Source organism: Eucalyptus grandis, chromosome 10, assembly GCF_016545825.1.
Source record: "Eucalyptus grandis isolate ANBG69807.140 chromosome 10, ASM1654582v1, whole genome shotgun sequence".
Classification (NCBI taxonomy): Eukaryota; Viridiplantae; Streptophyta; class Magnoliopsida; order Myrtales; family Myrtaceae; genus Eucalyptus; species Eucalyptus grandis.
In genome coordinates this window covers 16,922,344-16,935,574 of record NC_052621.1, presented here as the reverse complement: position 1 = coordinate 16,935,574, position 13,231 = coordinate 16,922,344, and the positions used below count along the sequence as shown (strand labels likewise).

The 13,231-nt window shown below is 43.2% G+C and overlaps 2 protein-coding genes and 1 long non-coding RNA gene across 4 annotated transcripts; 1 reads left to right on the top strand and 2 right to left on the bottom strand.

Moving 5' to 3' along the window:
- Window positions 1–2,712: 2,712 nt before the first annotated feature.
- On the bottom strand, window positions 2,713–4,343 carry LOC104414358 (SH2 domain-containing protein B-like). Its single transcript, XM_039302846.1, has 4 exons — window positions 4,338–4,343; window positions 4,104–4,193; window positions 3,544–3,785; window positions 2,713–3,132 (listed from the first exon to the last, which is right to left on the bottom strand). The coding sequence occupies exons 1-4, from the start codon at window positions 4,341–4,343 to the stop codon at window positions 2,967–2,969; spliced, it is 504 nt and encodes a 167-aa protein (XP_039158780.1). The 3' UTR covers window positions 2,713–2,966.
- A 55-nt stretch (window positions 4,344–4,398) lies between these two features.
- LOC120288991 lies at window positions 4,399–6,592 on the bottom strand. Its single transcript, XR_005546925.1, has 3 exons — window positions 5,910–6,592; window positions 5,106–5,296; window positions 4,399–4,470 (listed from the first exon to the last, which is right to left on the bottom strand). It is a non-coding gene; the product is annotated as an uncharacterized LOC120288991 (long non-coding RNA).
- Window positions 6,593–10,585: 3,993 nt separating this feature from the next.
- LOC104429917 (probable tRNA (guanine(26)-N(2))-dimethyltransferase 2) lies at window positions 10,586–12,738 on the top strand. Of its 2 annotated transcripts, none has more exons than XM_039303068.1 (4): window positions 10,586–10,730; window positions 10,877–10,954; window positions 11,162–11,360; window positions 12,552–12,738. In XM_039303068.1, exons 1-4 carry the CDS (start codon window positions 10,698–10,700, stop codon window positions 12,581–12,583), a joined length of 342 nt encoding a protein of 113 aa, XP_039159002.1. In that variant the 5' UTR covers window positions 10,586–10,697; the 3' UTR covers window positions 12,584–12,738. The 2 variants fall into 2 exon arrangements, with proteins under 2 accessions (XP_039159002.1, XP_039159001.1); XM_039303067.1 differs by having other exon boundaries at window positions 11,162–11,379; window positions 12,472–12,738.
- The last annotated feature ends 493 nt before the right edge of the window (window positions 12,739–13,231 follow it).

Genomic DNA, 13,231 nt, shown 5'->3' with positions numbered 1-13,231 from the left:
ATATAGAGCAAATATTAACTTTGGCCATCAGGAACTTACTATCTCTTCTCACCTAGTGGAAGAGCCTCTGGAACAGGGAAGGGTCAGACTCTGCAATGTCCATGTTAAGGATACTGATGGGTCTTGTCCGCGATGCACTTCTGCCTTGCTCTATATGCTGATCTATATGCTGATTCAGGGACTGCACAGTTCCTAATAGCAAAGTTGTATTTGTTTTATATAGTAGTCGCATGCTTTGCCAGATTTAGCTTGGTCTCGTAGAGAGCAGTTAATTACTAAGTTTCCTCTGTGTTTACAGAGAAATCAGATTCTGTGAGCATATTGTAGGTGCCACAGATGAAAGCCATTCAAACAAAATCCATAAAGTCCACTGATGCTGTAATCTTTATTTTTGGTTATTATCCTTTATTGGTGCATGTACCAAAACGACTTGCATAAATCACAACCAGAAACATTTCTGCAAACAAATCACAAAAAGATGAAATTTCTTTGTGCAATTTGAGAGTTTCCCTAACTGGCAATACAAGGAAACAAGAAACAAGTAGAGGCTTTACCAAGTTTGGCTCTGAAACTGTGAAAGGTAGGAGCTGAGTCAACGGTTTATATAGGTAGGCATACGCTTAGGTCAACAAGTGGCACATACTTGAATTTTAATAAGCCAAATCATATGCAGACCTAAATTTTGAATTTTACCCTATGGCATGGTTAGAAATTATTCTATAACCATACCAAGCCACTAAAAACCAAGGGATGCACTCTAAAATTAAAATTACAAAAATGATCGTTTTTCTTGAGTTTTCTTTAGCAGACTCATGCTAAATGATAAATCAAGCACAGAAAGATGAGATTACGAGTACATACAGGATAATACAAACTTCATCGCTTTTAAGAATTCCTGTGGGATCGGCTGTCCCCATTAGATAGTAAGAATCTCAAATAGGAATCCTTCCTCCTTTCAAACTCTTCTTTTCATCGTTCATCAGGATGGACAGACGATTCTGTAGGTATGTTTCGTCCAGAGGAATCCCAGATAAGATCATTCTGGCTGCAGTCAAACCATCCTTCTCACCATGATTCATCGAAACTGTTCGTATGGTAAAAGAACAAAAGGAAAACACAAGGGAAAATGTTTACATGTCAAATAGCAATTGAAGGAAATACGCACCCAGGGGAAGTAAAAGCAGCAAAGATGAATAGAGATGCATTTTTTTACGTATGCATATTTCGAATCAAGAAAAAAAAAAGAAGCACATCCAAGTATAGAAAAAAAAAAAATTGGAGAAAAATCTCTTTTTGGACTGTTTTAAGAATAGACATTATTTCAATAGTCCAAATGTTCAGAAGAATACTACCTCTTAGAGCTGCTCGTTTACTAGAGATGACACTATTTGCATCTCCCAAAGCATTCTCCACCATGTCCAAAAGAAATTCATTAGGGACCCCGCCATAGCTTAAAAGTGCAATCAAAATCTTTGAAAGATATGCAGGCTTTGGTTTATTACTGCATCAATGAGGACCAAGGTCTAATCAGTTCTTCCAAAAAGGTAAAATTTGATGGCAGAAAAAGCTCCAAACAAAAAGCAATGGGATTTAGTAATTCACAAGAAAAACATGTCCCATGTTCAAATTAAACTGCTGAAAGAACAAGAAAGCCGCTAACTTTTCAGTCTGTTTATGTAAGGATCTTTTAACCAGCTAACTCCAAAGGAAAATCTTAATACAATGATCAACAAATCAATAGCATAGCCAGGCAACAAACCCACAGATAACTTTGTGATCACAATACTAGGGTCGAGGTACCATAAGAACCTCAAGAGAATTAATTAAAACAATGATAGCTGCTGGCAAAATATGTTAGTTGTACCTTGTTTGTACTATTTCGAGTGCATCAACGGTCACGATATCCGAAAGCTTCGGGTCCTTTTCAACCTTGATCATCGACGGTCGAATATGAATTGTATGAGGAGGGAGCTACAGATTAAAATTCGGCCAAAACAATTAGAATGGAAGATATAAATGAACCGATAGAAAAAATGAAATTTATCACAATATGGAGAATTATTGAAGCTGAAATGATACTTAATAATGCAATGTAGATTTTCCTTTTTTATTTGTCATAATTATTTTTTGGAGATCAGTTTTTCTTGCATAGCAAGAGGAAGATACCACTAAAATGATACCCATATCCTGGTCACAAACCTTAAAAGCATAAGCAATCACACCTCTTCCCTTGAAAATATTTCCACGACACTTCAAAGCTATGTCCTCGGATACAAATCCAGTCCCACCAGTATGCTTTTGGCAGAATGGAATTGCAGTCTTTCACCGCGGGTTTTTGTAGGCCCAAGAGATTCAAGAAAAAGCAACAGCAAAACATCTTAGAATCTCTTCCCTTTCTTGTTTGCTCCACCTACAGTAACCTAGATGCCTCCTCTGCTTTAGCATAGGCCAATTGGTAGGCATTCTTTCTCATCTTAGCCTTGATTTTCTCTTGTTCCTCTCTGCTAGCCTGCCTCCTCCCATCCTTACGTGATCCAAGATCTCCAACACCCAACCCTGCTGAAACTGCTTTCTCTTTGCCAGCTTTCCCCTCAGCTTCTCTTTTTCCCTCTCTTCTTTTTCTTTTTCTCATTCGTTCTTTCTCCTCTGCTTTCTCTATTTGTTCTTTGCGCTCTATATTTAGAGATTAAAAAGCAACAAAACAATTGATAGTAACACAAAAACAAACGCATGTAAAAGAAATCTTAAACTAAGCATCATAAAGTGCCAAAGCATGGAAGAAGGGTAGTCTAAGAACATGCACAACAACAGAGATAGCAAATAGTGACCATGACACTAAGGCTATTTTGGGAGCACCAAGGGCCAGAATTTGGAGAGAGTATCTAAAAATTCGAATTTTCCCTCTATTTCTCTCCCACAGAAATTTCAAACTTCTCCCAACTTTCCACCTATCCCGTCCATTTTCACTATTTTTGGGAAAGAGTTCTAGTATTGCAGGAAGCAATCTTCATAAAGTACTCTTCAATCTCATAGATGGCGCTCTCCCAGGGAACATGGCTGTCATTTTGTGAAAGCAAGCTCCATAATTTCGTTCCTTCCTCTATCAATTTCTTTGCAACTGCAATTTGGTTCCTAAAAATAAAAGAAGTGTTATGGACGCACAAGGTTCACGTACACTTCTATTGAAAGTGTGGCAGTGACACAAGGGGAGGCCAGTAAACTATGGCAGGTGGGAAAATTACCTAGCCGCCAATAAGCAATATCATTACCATTAAGTGCTCAGAGAAGAAGGTCTGTATCATGCATTAATAAGAACTATCGATTTTAGGTTTGAACATAGTTGGTCAATTGGCAACAAGAAAGTACATGTGGGAAGACTAGTACTTAGCCAGCTTGTGGATGGCTTTGGAAGACAAGTGTTCTCCCACCACTTATAAGCACGATCATTTCAGACAAATAGACTATCGTGCACATAAGGGGAAAATGGTAAGTATAGTCTCTGTCAGCATCCCAATAGAAATGACTAAAGAGATAGGAACTTACCAATGATGGGAGCATCCAGTGTACAAGGAGACCTGATTCGCAAGTTCCAAAACTTCTTCATCTGAAGCAGATGCTGCAAACTTCTTCAGCAGAAGAGCCCTCTCATGGGCCTGCCAAGCAGTAACTAAATGTGAAAGAATCTGGAACTGCTTTTCCAACACTTGGCATACTCTTGGAATTTGAATTTCGCATTTTAGTACATTCAGAATCTGAAAAAAGTTTCTCTGCAGTTTCAATATTCTTCAATATCACGTCTGGGCAAGTCCCGAAACTATCCTTAGCCTGATCAACATTTAGATTGTGTCAGATCAAGAGAGAACTTCACAAGACAGAAGCAAGCTTTAGAGCCAACTTTTTTCTATTGAAAGAAAAACAACAAAAAAAGTCGGAAGCTATTAACATAGAAATATCGCTTCCTGACGTCACAGAAAAAAGATTCAACTTCGTCAAGGCAGTTCAATGACAAATGCTTAACACTGGAAGTGACACTCAATTAGATTTTGTCAAAAAAAATAAAAATGTAGTGGTGATAGGATTAAAAGGAAGATACAACGACTTACCTTTCCACCCACGATTCTCCAGATACCATCACTACCTTCTTCTATGTCAGAAGCACATGACTTGTCAATAGCTAAGTGTACAGGTGAGTCCTGGCATTACAGGAAAATATTCATTAAAGAAATCATATCCACATGAATAAGGTCAAACAAACTCGACAGAAGGTACCTTATAATGATCCTCAATGGATGAAGAAGGGTGCAAGACCTTTGGACTGTATAAATAACCTTCTATACCATCATCAGTTCCACTGGTACTAACCAAACTTATTTTCCTTGAAGAGCTAGATTATCCATCTTTTGAGGCACGTAGGGGCTTCTCATCCACCACTTCCCCGTCAATGTGAAGCCGTAAAAGTTCACTTGAGACCTGCCATGAAGATAGAACTTTGAGCAATTTACAAAGGGAAAAGGGCCCTGAGAGTAAGAAACCTAGGAAAGACAATGACATAATAAGATTGACAAGAGACTTTAAGTTGAGCACCATTTATGCAATCTAAAATTGTACTCTATCTCTTTCATCAGACCAACAATGAGACATAGACTTACATGAAATTTTGCAGATAACAATTCTTGTCCAAGATCCTCCAGATAATGCATGCAATTAGTTGATCACAGGCACTCCAATGAATATGAATAGAATCATACTCCATGTATGTACTCTATAAAAGCTTGTTCTTTTCAGTCACATTGAAAGTGCAACAGTTCTACGTGCTATTTGAATATCCATCCAATACGCCTTACTTTTATATATTTGAAGATCATGCACCATTCATACAATTCCAATTACATCTGAAAATGATTGGTTAAAGGTAAAACAGACAGATAAAATGTTCAGTAACAACTTGCTTCAGCTCGACGGCTCAAACCAATAAGTGGTAAACATGACGGACATTAATGCGCTAAGCTATAGCCATAAAAATTTCAGCAGTTATCAACTCAAAAGGAACGAGCAGTTTAAAAACCATGTGTAGAAAGAGTAATTCAGACACTTGATATACATACCTGACAGCCAACATGGACCCATTTTCCAAATGGAAACTCGCTATCTAAAGAAGTCTACGATTTTTCACTTGAAAAAGGAGAAACCTCAGAATCAGGAGATTCTTTTTGTGGAGGAAGCGGTGGCAGAAGCGTGAGTCTCTTATCTCCATTCAAAACGAGAATTGGAAAAGCATCTTGACATCAGAGTTCACCTGTGTGAAAGAATATTTTTAACCCCATTAACCATAGAACTTTGAGCTGAAAAGAGAAGTGACAGGCAACACTATTTGTAATTATGGTATACATCATCCCTTAATCACCATTTTCGACTAGTCCCTTGTGTCACAAACCAAGATAGATCGCAATAGGGGACGGAAAAAAAACAAGACTTGACGCATTACAAAGGATTGATCCCAGACAAATCCACAAAAATCAATAAGCTTTGGTTTCACCAATAGGCATTGACACTCAGTATACCATCTAACAGGAACAACACAGCAATAGACTTCAGTAAACGTGAAAAGACACTCTTGGGAAAATTCCTCAATGATTCAAACTCATTGTAATCAGACCAACAGACACAACCCGAGAGCCGAGCAACGGTGATCGATCCAAACCAACGCCAAGCATCCCTCCAAATCACAAAATCCAACAACCGGTGAGTGATCAATCGCTAAAACAACCGCCAAACAAGCAACTCATAACACCCAACCTCTCTAAACATAAAAAATTCACAGAATTGAGAAACGAACACCATCCCTCCCATCAAAACCAACGAACCAAAAAGGGACGAAAAAAGATGGAAAAACGGCGGCTTTCCTCTACCTGATGGAAAATGGTACAAGGGAAAGTGGCGGACTTCAAGAGATAAACCCAGAAGCAGAAAAGCAAGGACCCATCTTCTCCTTCTTCTCCTTCATCTCGTTCTTGTTCTTCCTCCTTCTCTGCTTCGACGTCGAGCTTGAAATCACCGAGCAAAGAGTAACGACTCAGGTCGATCATGCTCTCGCCGTCCGCCACCAGTATATCTAGCCTCGCAAACCTCTTTTGCTTCAAAATCCTTGGCTACGTACTCGAGCCCGAAATCGGGACCGAATAAGGAGTAGAAGACAAAGAAGCTCAAGAGGCCAGTCGGCAGCCGGCGATTTCTGGAGCCGCGGCTGGAAAGTCGATGACGGCGACGACGACAGAGGCGAGGAGGGAAGCGCTTAGGGTGAGTGAGAGGGCTCGAGACAGAGAGGAGGGGGGCGCTTGGGGTGAGTGAGAGGGCTCGGGACAGAGAGGAGAGGAGTGCTTGAGGAAGACAGAGGCAGAAGCGGGAAGAAATAGCGAGCGCTCTGTTGAAAAAAAGAGAGAGAAAATGCAGCAGGCCTCTCCTTCTTCGCCGCGCCGTCGACCCCGCCCAAGTCCGCCGAGATCTCCCTCGCGACCGAGCGGGCCAGCGTTAGGGACAACGCCCCGTCAGCGGCGGGGAGCCTGGTGCCGCTCGGGAACGAGACTGAGATGCCAGAGGCAGATGGCCAGCGACGCTTTTGGGCAGGTGCAGGCCGAGGCGGAGGTTCGGAGGCGGAGCCTCCGCCGGAGACGGAGACGGAGGCGGAGGAAGTGGGATGCGCGGAGAAGGAAATAGAGGAGGCTTGAGCGTTTTTTTCTTTTACGAGGAGAGGAGAGAGAACCCGCCCATTTAAGTGAGGAGAGAGAAAAATTTTTGAGCGGGAGGAATACGCTAATCCTCCTTTCGAGCCGAGCCGAGTTGAGCCGCCTAAAAACTAGCCCTTTTCTCATTTTCGAGGGGGTCCCGCTCGGGACAGGTGTTAGTATCTGAGTGGTTTGTGCGCGCCAGGTTAGCGGATGACGTGGCGCGCACGAACCACTGAATATTTTCTCCGGCTGGCTGGGGAGTTCGTGCGAAGAAGAAAGATTCGGTAAAAGGGAATGAACGTGAAGAAATTAATAAAAAGAGAGGAAAATTTGCTGCAAAGGGGGCAATTGGTTCGGGGAACACGTACAAGGAAAAAATAAAAGCAAAGCCCAAATAAAAAAAAAAAAAATAGCTTGGATTCAATACTTTTGGTTAATTCAGTTGACGTCCAATTTGAATTGAAAAAAGCCAAACAACTTTCATTCACCGATTTGCTTACACGGATGTTAAAAGTCTCTTCAAATCGGCCAATTCGAGTTTCCGTTCATTTTCCGAATCATTCGCAACGATTTGTCCATAAAAATCATGAGCTTGCTGGAATTTTCTTAAAAGGTGAGTCGGCGTTTCTAGAATGACTCATGACATGATAGGACTTTCAATTTCAGAAATCGAATTCAAATTCGCGGTTATTTTCAATCAAACGTGCTTTTATTGTAACCTTACTTACTAGGTAGCTTTTAGGAATGTTTGGTACAATGAACCGTGGTCGATTTTCTTTTAACCATAATGAACTCATTTAACACATTGGCAACTCTCGGTGGTCGTGGAAAATATTGAGGTTTTTAAATACGGATACATGGTAGTCAAAATGACAGAAAATCGGTTTAGTGTCGATTGACGAGAATTTTGCAATTAGGTGGAATTAAGGGTGAGTGGTTTCAGGTTCCTTACAGGTTTCGCTTGGAACCTGGAACCTACCCTCGGGCACGGGTTCCTCATTTTTGGAACCTGGAACCTATCGTCGGGTACGTTCCTCATTTTTTGGAACCCGGAATCTAATTCAACCAAAAACCTGGAACCTACCCTATCACAGGTTCCGGGGCCAATTCCAGGTTCCAACAAGTTTTTTTTTTTTGTCTTTTTTAGTTTAAAAAAATGGAAATGAATGCAGCAACAATAAACAAACTTGTCATTCATCAAAGAGAATATAACACAAACAGCAAACATCATTTTAGAAGCAATAATAAACAAATTGTTTTTACACTCATGAACAATCCAAGAGTTCGAGCACATGATGGATGAAACGTGCGAATTCACCTTTATGCAGACACCATATCTATGGTGGCACACATTACATTCGTCAATACTGAAGTCATGTGTTTTTAATGATGAGCACAACTTAAAACAGACATTATGTTATTGCTTGGCTTACCTTCACTTTTTCACGTTTAATGGTTCCCTCACAAAGAAGCCGCAACCTTTCCAATTCAACTTGCAAAAAGCATTGAGTGAAGTTCAGTAATCTGATCGACAACATAAACAGCAAACATACATATAACGCGAATGAATAGCATAGTCACATATTCATCATATGCAAGAGAAAATCAGCCATGACTTGGCATAACAAGCAAGATGTTAGTAAGAGGTAAAAAAATCAAGCACAGTCAAAACCCATATCTTCATAATACATGATTATATAATATTATTTAATAGTTAACTGGCCGAGAAAAGTGAATGATAACAAGTTTGCAAAAAGAAAGCTTGATAACACGTACTAAACTTCATATGCCTTCTTCTGGCTGTTGAAAACTTTACCCGTACGTCCACTTGCTACATTTTTCCGAAATTTAAGCGGTGCTCTGATTTGCTAAGTACACAAAATTAGGCCATGCATCAAGATCAACGTAAATATAACTGTACCCAGATTTGCTTGATGCTCTTTAGCTCTTCAATTCCATACTTTGCGATTCAGCCTGTCCAATATTTTAGAATACAAAAGATATATGAAGACATGAGATACACAACTCAATATCTATGATCTCCAGAATTGACTTAATAAATGCACATGCAATATGCAAGACACCCCTTTGCCTTCTGCTCTACATTGTGCTTTCCACAATAAGCCCGGTGCTGCAACTTGCCACCAACTGTTTTTACACTCATGAACAATCCAGTAGTTCGAGTACATGATGGATGAAACGTGTTGTGACAGTGACCATAATTGCACTACAGGCATAAGAGCAAGACTTAGCTTCATCTACTTATAATGAACACAGAGTTCATAAAATCATAAATGTAAGTTCACCTTTATGCAGACACCATATCTATGGCGGCACACATTACACTCGTCAACACCTTTTGGAATTGAATCCTGCCATTTTGTCAAATACATTGCTTTATGACATTAGAGAAAATAAACAGGCGTGAATATGGGATACATGTCTATAGGGACAAACAAAGAATTACGAGAATTAAATAGTTCAGACACATAGCATGACACATACCATTCCTTGGACTGGATTTACTTGTCCTCTTGTGAAGGTAGCTTCAAAGACCCACTAGAACACAAACACGAGCATAAATAATCAAAACAGAGAGAGAACACTCACAAGAAGAGGTCAGCGGTGGCATTGAGCAGAGGTCACTGGTGGCTCGCCGAGCAAAGGTCAGCGGTGGCATTGAGGGTGAGCGGCGGTGGCGTCAAGGGTGAGCGGAGGTGGCCTTGAGCGGGGGGTTAGCGAGTGGTCGCGTCGAGGGTGAGCGGCGGTCGTGTCGAGGGCGAGTGATGGTGGCGTCAAGGCAAGCAGCGAGCTAGAGGTTAGCGGTGTCGTCGAAGGTGAGAGGAGGTCGCCTCGAGTAGGGGTCAGCGAGTGTTGGTGTCGAGGGTGAGCGATGGTGGCGTTGAGGGCAAGCGGCGAGCTAGAGGTTAGCCGTGGTGGCGTCGAGGGCGAGCGGAGGTGGCCACGAGCAGGGGTCAGCAAGCGATGGCATCGAGGGTAAGCAGTGGTGGCATCGAGGGTGAGCAATAGTGGCGTCAAGGGTGAGCGGTGAGCTAGAGGTTCGCCGCGGAGATGGCCTCGAGCATGGGTCAGCGAGCGGTGGCGTCAAGGGTGAGTAGCGGTGGCGTTGAGGGCGAGCGACGGTGGCATCGAGGGCAAGCGGCGAGCCAGAGGTCAGCCGCAGTGCCGTCGAGGGTGAGCGGAGGTGGCCTTGAGCAGAGGTTAGCGGCGGTGGCATTGAGGGCGGTCGGCAGTGGTGACGAGCAGAGGCGGAGACGGGAATGGGCAAAGAGAACTATGAGTGAAAAGTGTCGTGTGGAAGTGAAAGTGAATTTTGATTTGGGGTTTTTTAGCCCTAATTGGACTGGTTCCGGTTCCTAGTGCCGGTTCCGGTTCCTAGAAAAGGGAAACCAGGAATCGAACCGGTCCCTTTAGAACCAGAACCGAAACCAAACCTCCGATTCGATTCTTCGGTTTTCGGTTCTACCCGGGAACCACGCTCCCTAGGTGGAATCACTCACACTTGATCACCATCACGGTTGAATCGATCTATCTCCGGTCTTTGATCGATTTTTAATTGTGCCGTAATGACCTTTGCAGACTAGCATGGTTGAACAGTCAATTCCTGGTCAAATTCTCAAGTCTATTACATTTAAAATCTCTTAATGGCTTCACCAGATAGGCCAGTTATCTCTTGAGTGGGGTCATATAGTCACGTTGATGAAATGCCCGATTTATCCAATTGAAATCAAAATCTGAAAATCAGGATGTCACATAATGTGTTAACTCTTGGAGGATATGGTGTTCGCAGGAACTGCCCGATATTCTTTATTTTTAAGTTTGCACAATCTCTGTGCCACCCTAAAATGCACCTCACCATCGGCAGTTATCTTCCGTTCTGCTGTTATTAATGCCGGATATAGAATCTCTGGAACTCATGTGAATCCATTGGGGTTGAAGACAGATGCCCCCATGGACGTTATTTGGGACATCATGCGATGCTGGGTAAGGACTCTCCTGATTTTTCTTGAGCTACAAACTGGATGATGATAGATGCCCCATGGATGTTTGTGGTATTTGCAGATGTTCTGTCACATTCCATTGTCATAAAAAAACAAGTTCATAGCATTTTTGTTGTGTTTTCTATGTAGGTTAAAAGTCATCCCGTCAAAGAACAACCTTCAGATCAGCCTGGAAGTGTGATACTGGCCAAGGAACCGGCTTTCCAAGTGCGTTTCTCCTCTTACAGCTGTTCCTTTTCTTCTTCTGTTTGTTTTTCTTTTACATACATGACACCTTATACGATTCCCTCACTTATGCTATGAAAATATTATATGATCCATGCGGGTGCACGGTCTTGGCAAACACGCCACTCACTCGTAAGAGGTATTAATTGTCTGTAGTGGTTCTTTTAGCTAAAAGTTTTGTTTGAGCAGGCAAATTTTGCTCGAGCTGTCGCATCTCTGAGCAAGGCACAAGCCAAGAAGGTTGCGCGCTTCCTTCCAAACCCTGAAAGGCATTGGGGTCCAAGGCTGAGAGCAGGTCATCAAATCACCAGCATTTCTCTCTTGGGTCCGGAGGCGGTAAATGGATCTCTCAAGCATGATGACCACGATGATGATGAAGAGGCTCAAGGTGAAGCTAAGCGTCGAAAGTGTAACATCCCGGGCCCCACTGTGTAATATTGTCCGCTTTGGGTCACCCGCCTTGGCGCGGACGAACCGCCATCCCAGCCACGGTCTTTTCCCTCACGGCTTTAAAACGCGTTACACAGATTAAAGGGACCCAAGCCTTATAAGCTGACCAAGATCTATACCACTTGTAACATCCCGGGCCCCACTGTGTAATATTGTCCGCTTTGGGTCACCCGCCCTGGCGCGGACGAACCGCCATCCCAGCCACGGTCTCTTCCCTCACGGCTTTAAAACGCGTTATGCAGGGGCAGAGGGCCATCCCTCGGGCCTTCCCTCTCCCAAGCCATAATATTGTCCGCTTTGGAGGCGTGGCCCACCGGCCCACCCTCCCTCACGGCTTTGTTTTCAGCGCAGCGGAAGCATAAGTGAAACACGTTACACAGTTAGAGGAACCCAAGCCTTATAAGCTGACCAAGATCTCCCTCCCTAGGCGATGTGGGACAAGAGGGAGGTTATCACACTCTCCACCTCTTAACAGAATAGCGTCCTCGCTATGGCCCCACGGGCACGAACGACATTCAAGGCCGTGGTCCCACACGTGATCGGGAGTCGGCTTTGATACCACTTGTAACATCCTGGGCCCCACTGTGTAATATTGTCCGCTTTGGGTCACCCGCCCTGGCGCGGACGAACCGCCATCCCAGCCACGGTCTTTTCCCTCACGGCTTTAAAACGCATTACGCAGGGGCAGAGGGCCATCCCTCGGGCCTTCCCTCTCCCAAGCCATAATATTGTCCGCTTTGGAGGCGTGGCCTGGCCCACCCTCCCTCACGGCTTTGTTTTTTCAGCGCAAGCGGAAACGCGTTTCACGTGCGCTTCCATTTGCGCTGAAAACAAAGCCGTGAGGGAGGGTGGGCCGTGGGCCACGCTCCAAAGCGGACAATATTATGGCTTGGGAGAGGGAAGGCCCGAGGCATGGCCCTCTGCCCCTGCGTAACGCGTTTTAAAGCCGTGAGGGAAAAGACCGTGGCTGGGATGGCGGTTCATCCGCGCCAAAGCGGGTGACCCAAAGAGGACAATATTACACAGTGGGGCCCGGGATGTTACAGAAAGACTGATGATCGCACCTTAGTTTCATGATATTGACTAAATAGAGTGTCTAACTTGGGCTTAAATTCTATTCAATTTGCAGTCGTCCTAAATTTTGATCTCGGGTTTTGCTAGGCCGGCTCCAATGGAGGAATGCCCTTCTTTGCGGCCTATATTGTCATTTATTCTTGTAATGTGACATAGAGTCTAGAACTTTCCGTTGATTTATTACCTGCCTTAGCTCCATGGCTGTGTAATTTAAACCATGCTCTTTGGCCAAGTGAAGCTTTTTCACGCTTAAGAATGCATATGAAATTGTTTGCTTAGCCTCTGTTTCGGCTTCCATCAAGTACTTGCCTCTTTTTTTTTTTTTTTTTTTTTTTGGTATTTACTTTCTTCTGTAGGCATATCCTTGGGGGCCAGGTCCTGAAATTTCTGAGATGACGATGCCCAATGTTTCGACAGTAGGTTAGGAACTTGATGGAAGCTGGAAAGGATTGGCTTGGTATCTTGAAATGTTTCCTTGGGACATCATCAAGCTACAATTACCATGCGTTGATAATGAAGAGGTAGTCAAGATTCTGCAAATGATTTAACTACAATAAAATGGGCTTGTCCGATTTCCTTTCTTGTTTAAGTACTCAATGACTGGTTGCGGTGACTAGTGAGTACCGTTAATTTCCACCCAATTTTACTGTACGCTCAATCTGGATTGCGTTACCTTTTGAAAAAGTATCGATTTACTACAAGCCTAGCTAGTCTAATTGTGGCGGTGTATATGGT